A 6,518-nucleotide genomic window follows, 5' to 3' on the forward strand; every position below is an offset into this window, starting at 1 on the left:
TCAGTAAATTCTTGACTCTGAATGTTAATAGCAAAGAATCCAATGAAAAACATGATTTGATAAACTTTGAAGGACAACATCTTCCTGTGTTTTTGCTAATGAAACCCCATACACAACTGAGAAAATAATTCAAATCCATACCACTTTTATATTTTTGGAGATAAGGAAAAAATGAGTTGAGGTAATTTTTTTTAATAGTTAGTAATCGTAGAAAACGTAAAGAGGAAGAAATGGTTTCTGAGGGGGGATTCACCTTCTATAATTTCTTATATTTTTTGTTTTGCGACATATGATGGCTATTATTTCCTTTAAAATCCGTATCATCACGTTACATACCAAGTGACCTAACAACAATTTACAAAAACATACCTATTTCTAAACATGGTGAAATTATCCATAAACTTAAAACGCAATTAAATTGTAAAATATGTGGTAGGAACAATTTAGATATCAATGACCAAACATTCTCAAAAGATATGTTCATTCAAATCTGTTGAAAAATTTGTGTTACTCTATCATTATGATATTTTTTTTAAATATAAGTAGTCATTGTACAAAAGCACAACTTAAGATTTACAAAAACAAGTATATCTAATTTTATCCGCTCTAAAAATTTAGCTTAATGTCATAAATGAATTAAATTTATACAAAGTATGGTCTAAGAATTATCTATCATGTCGGTACTTTATTGTGTTTTTCTTCAAAAAACAAAGAAAGAGATCCAAATCAGTTGGAAGTTGGCCAGTTCTTTCTGACATTGCAATTATTATTATTTATTAAAGAATTGTTAGGAATTATTAACAGATTAACAAGAGTTAATTCGAATTCAACCAGTCTACGGTTAACACAATGATTAGGGAAAACGAACCAAAAAAAATGACAGCTGGCAAAATTACTTTACATTGTATATGGTTAGGCATAGCTAGCAGCCACAGGGAAGTCGTTGGTGAGGCAATTTATCCATTTGGCTTGGTCTTCCTTAATATTCTTCTCATAGTTGGACAGGAACTCCGGATCCTTCTTGAAACTCTACCTCCACTTCCTGCTTTCTTATAAAAGTCTTCACCTTCATTACTCATCTTGTTTTCCTTGAAAACCTCAACCTTGCCATATGGAAGATCTGCGATCTGCACTGCCTTTAAGCTTTTTTCTCACTAATGATGACAGGATGACCAAATGTTTATTATAGTTTAATTATCTACAAAAGATGACTAAACCAGTGTGACAAAAAAAACACTAAATCTTCCTATATTTATGAGAAGAATAACATTTATTAAGAATAAGAGACTACGTTTTGCTGTCCAGCCACACATATGTTAGTTTGAAGCAAACATGATGGACTCTTCTTTTCGCACAATAACAAATGTACATTGCTTTAACAAGAAAAATGAACTCATTATCTTGATAATATTGATAATTTCATAAAATGCATTTTTTTTAATCTTCAATTAATAATTACTTATGTATAAGTCGTGATTTTGTAACTTGAATGAGTAAATTGCACAAGTTTCAACCAAAGAGTGAAATGCATAATTTTAAATGATCAATTAAGAGTACTTTTAATGAAAACAATGCATTAATTGAATATTCATTATATGGTTGATATATTAAACGTCTAATTTGTGACTATTTTGATGAAAATTAATAATTAATGAGTATTCCCTGCCACATTATATTTTCTAACTTAACGTTCACAATCATAGTATTACTTTTAAATGCATAACAAATATGTAATTTTAATCGATCTAAATGAAATGATTTGATTGATTAAGTATATTTCTTCACTAAAATGACTGATATTGATATTAAATGCAAATTTTAGGACGAAGAAATTTCAACTTGTACAGTGAGCTAGTTTAACTTACAACTCGTATAAAATTGCAACTTGTACACAATATATATATTATTTTGATCATAGATTTTGATTTTTTTGATACACTAACACACACTATTACTGTATCCCATGGGCCATGATTCACGAAGATTGTCAGGGAGCTTACACCGCCATGACGTTTCATATCCACTGTGAAATAAATGAAATAAAAATAAAATATCCCATTCCTTTTGAAGCATGGAGATATGCAGGAGTTACTCCACTATCGATCCTCTTTTCTATCAGGACTCCATTAACTCCTACGGAAATCCTCAGTGTTGCTCTTTTTCATTCTTGAGTATTCGCACTTTATACTGTAATGTTCCTTTATTTATTTATTTTTTCTCTTTCTTTAGTCTCTGAGTTTGCTGAAAAAAATTAATATTTAATGTTTTATTATTGTTTTCTTCAACTTATAACTTCTTAAGGAAATAAATTAAGTGGGTAATTACATATAGGAAAAATAAGAAAGATGAACGGGTATAAAGAAATAAATATGTACAAAATGAATTGTATTGTATTTTCTCTCCTCATTACCTTATTTAAAATTAAAGAATAATGATGGCAGCTTTTGAAAATAAAAATAAATACCATGTTCAGGTTGCAAATACAAAAAGTGTAGCGATAGTCTAAGCTGCAGGATCGTTGACACCAAATGAAAGTGTGACACCCTCCCCTGGATTATTTGAGTCGGAAAAAAGTGGGATGTCAGTCCGGAAAATTTGACTATTTATATAATACTGGGAAACAAATCTAAAACAATGAATGATTTTCATTCTTTTTAACTGTAAGATTTATTCAAGATGTTTGGGAAAATTTATTCAGCCTTATTCGGTACAAGAGACCAACTCCAACATCATTGGAGGGTCGAAATAATCTTTAAACAATGGCTTTAAATCCGCTCCTGAAGGTAAAGGGATCTTCAAATTATCAAAATGATGATGTGAATATATAATCGATTCCTTAGATGATTTAAAAGAAGGAATAAATAATGATGCAAAAGAAGCTGTGTTGTCTAAACAACAAACGGAGATTTTATATTATATTACTCGCTATATTTGAAAGCAAATCAAGGCATATCAGTATCTTCAGCTTTTTTTAATTATTTAGAACACTATTCATATTAGCCTCTATTCAAAACTCCTTGATCTAAAAGATAATACCGGACAATTTTTATGTCGCTGTATCAAGGAAGTCTACGAAAATATATTCATTACAGCTGAAAAGGGATTTTGCAACCTTATTAAAACTCAAAAACATAATGATTTAAGCAAAACAACCAAACTCTTGCAAAATCCAATTGAATAAATATATTTATATATTTACACGATTCTCATAATATTAAGAAAAAAATTATTGGAAAATATTGGCAAGTTCGTGTCAAGATGCACGCAAACCTTTTTCGAAAGAGACGAACAGAGAAAGGAGGAATGAAGTATTAATTATAGTTAATTATTTGAATGTATATTGTTAATATTATTGAAGTTTATATTATAAAATGCATTTACATTTGTAAGATTTTAAAAGAAAATTCGATTCTTTTTGGACTTTATATTTATTTTTAAAAATTTAATTTTAAATTGAATTCTTTACTTAAATTAATAAAACCAAATATTAACAACTATTCTCTGACAAATAACCATTATAAATCATGAAGTATGAGAGATTAACAACTATATACCAGTCAGTACAATAGCTGTAAATGAAGACCTGATTTCTTTCACATATATTTTTGTAGTTGGAGATTTTTTGTCTGTCCACCCTTTCCCTTGAGTCCTTTAGTAAATACATAACTCTTGTAGGTGTGTCAGGCACGGAGGCACACAATAATGCCTGCAAATCTTCGTATTGGTAGGACATCTCAAAGATTTTGTATCTTTTCTCATAAAGTTTTGTGAGTTAAATCTGATGAGAACTTTTTCATAAACAAAGACATAGGGGTTGACAAGGTATAGAGGTCTAAACTTGTTCCTGATTTAAAATCAACACCCTGAACATATGATTAAAAAATGAGGATTCAGACCTTGTAAAAAGAGGCTAGCGACGCCATTGTTTCAATATAAGAGCCGTTTCATCTCTGTATATTAGAGTGTATAAAGAAACAAGCATAATGTATTTCAAAAATAAATATATTTGTATCTTATAATAGCAATATATTTATATCCAAAAAAAGAAAAAAAAAAAATTTTTTAAATGATATTAAAATTCATCCGAATATAAGTAGTCTATTTTACTTTCAACCGTTTTCATTAATAAGACTATCAATTCAAAATGAATTGTAATAATGAATAATTTTTTTCAAATTAATAATTAACAGTTGGTAAGAAAAAAAACACAGACGGCTAACTAACATATGTATTTACTTGAGTATAATTAATTAATTATAATTTTAAAAAAACGTATTTATATTTTTATATTTGTATTCTAAAAATTAGATAAAATATTTTTTGAATGATATTAAAGTTCATCCGAATATAAGTAGTCTCTTGCAGATTTAAAGTATGAAGCCGATCGTTTACTTATACTTCTTCTTGAAGGCACAAAGAAATCCTTAGCAGAAAAGTCATTTTCAATCTGTAGGTTTGAACAACTCCCTTCATATGTGAAAGATGAATCGATTTTTTGAATGGAGGTCTCGTAAACACTAAAAACCTTTTTGTAATCTCTATCAATCAAATTCTGTCCTTCTTCTTGAGAGAAGCATTGGTCGATCAAGGGTTGTCGACAAGTTTCAATAAAATCTTTATACGCATCACATGCAATGTTAAGTAAGAATTGTCTTGCAGAAGCTCCAGAAAGTAAAGCTGATAACTTCAATTTTTGATTCCACTCTTGATCGACTTTAGCATCGCAGTCTTTTTTCCTTGGAATGATTACTTTTACATAGTCAACAAAGCTGCATTTGTTACTTCCAGTAACATGGAAGATATACTCTTTTTGGAATGAAGGAAATAAATCACACTCTTGAAGGAACGGCTTCCCTAATAATTGGGAAGTATTGAGTGCAATTTGTGCTTGATCATACAAAAAGTTTAGTCTCACTCTCTTCGATATGTTTTCTTCATAGCAGCTTTCAAATAAATTCATGAGACAGCCGAGCTAGACATAAAACAAATATTACAATACAATTCCCAACTAGTAACTCACCACTTCCCTCATGTTTTGACAAATAGCAAGACTTGTTTCAATTTCGGAATTACTCAAAATATTTGCAAGTTCAATTTTGTGTGTCTCAATACAAGTGTCTGCTTCCTTTTGCTTCGCAGAAAGCTCTGTTTCGTCACATTTATCAGTAAATTCTTGACTCTGAATGTTAATAGCAAAGAATCCAATGAAAAACATGATTTGATAAACTTTGAAGGACGACATCTTCCTGTGTTTTTGCTAATGAACCCCATACACAACTGAGAAAATAATTCAAATCCATACCTCATTTATAGTTTTTGGAGATAAGGAAAAAATGAGTTGAGGCAATTTTTTTTATTTTTTTTATTGTTAGTAATCGTAGAAAACGTAAAGAGGAAGAAATTGTTTCTGAGGGGGGGATATTTTTTGTTTTGCGACATATGATGGCTATTATTTCCTTGAAAATCCGTACCATCACGTTACATACCAAGTGACCTAGCAATAGGCAAAAAGGCAGTGCATCTCAGATCTCCTAGATGCTGGAGTTGATGTGATTAAGATCACAGAAATTGTGAAATAATCTAGGAGCCTGGTTTATAAATTATCCAAAGTGATAAAAAATAGAGAAGACCTCTCCAGGATGTTAGGAATTGTGACTCCTAACACCATCACGAGGAATATAAAGTACCATATGAGATTTGGTTTTTTTCACGACACCTTCTGACATTGCGCATGAAAGCCAGACGGCTCAAGAGGTGCAAGCAAATTCTTACATGCATAAAGGCAAATTGGTCAATTGTGAAAATTTTCTTGCACATGAGGATTTTCACAGTTGATCAATTCCATAACCGCTAGAATAACCATTGGCTTGCGGAAACAAAAGAAAAGGTCCAAAGGGTTTACAAAACCAAATATCCGGCCAACCAATGGTAGTTTGTGGTCTTTTTCAAGGATAGACAGAAAATCGCCAGGAGACCTACTATAAGGTGCTTAGGTACACCCTCTTGTCATGGCTTTAGACTAACTACACAGATGATAACTACATAAGGACTTAGGACCACCTCCCCCCCCCTCTTATACATTCGCCAAGTACCAAAAGTTATGTGCAAATGAAATGGCTCAACTCCGGTCCGATGAGTTATGGCCCCTTCCTCACCAGATTTGAACTCACTGGAGTTTTCTATATGGGGCACTTTGGAAAAAGAAACCAACAGGATCTCACATCCAAATGTGAACTTACAGAAGGCATACATAGTGACAATTTGTCAGAGGAGTTTGTCATCAACTCCTGCATGCCCTTCAGATGACGTGTAAAGGCTGTGATTGATAATGAAGGTGGTCATATTGAGTGAAAAAAGCTTTACAAAAACCTTATCTACATGATTATTAAACATTATCTTTCTGCCTATTATTAAAAATATAAAATTATTGATGTATTTCTAAATCCATCTCCAGAGTGGGCGTTTTGCTGCTCAACCTTGTACCTACATTCAAGAATGGGGAAATTTTCAATAAACTT

The 6,518-nt window shown here is 31.0% G+C and overlaps 1 protein-coding gene across 1 annotated transcript; it reads right to left on the reverse strand.

Moving 5' to 3' along the window:
- Nucleotides 1-4,216: 4,216 nt before the first annotated feature.
- LOC121124597 (uncharacterized) lies at nt 4,217-5,288 on the reverse strand. Its single transcript, XM_040719756.2, has 2 exons — nt 5,021-5,288; nt 4,217-4,972 (listed from the first exon to the last, which is right to left on the reverse strand). Exons 1-2 carry the CDS (start codon nt 5,240-5,242, stop codon nt 4,331-4,333), a joined length of 864 nt encoding a protein of 287 aa, XP_040575690.1. The 5' UTR covers nt 5,243-5,288; the 3' UTR covers nt 4,217-4,330.
- Between the last annotated feature and the right edge of the window lie 1,230 nt (nt 5,289-6,518).

The sequence above is a fragment of the Lepeophtheirus salmonis genome, chromosome 9, assembly GCF_016086655.4.
Source record: "Lepeophtheirus salmonis chromosome 9, UVic_Lsal_1.4, whole genome shotgun sequence".
NCBI classification, from domain to species: domain Eukaryota; kingdom Metazoa; phylum Arthropoda; class Copepoda; order Siphonostomatoida; family Caligidae; genus Lepeophtheirus; species Lepeophtheirus salmonis.

Bases quoted from the DNA above. Each gene is read 5' to 3' on its own strand.
- LOC121124597 (XM_040719756.2), bottom strand. From the start codon at position 5,242: ATGTCGTCCTTCAAAGTTTATCAAATCATGTTTTTCATTGGATTCTTT. The intron at 4,973-5,020 runs GTGAGTTACTAG...TTTTATGTCTAG, and splicing joins GTCAAAACATGAGGGAAGTG to CTCGGCTGTCTCATGAATTT.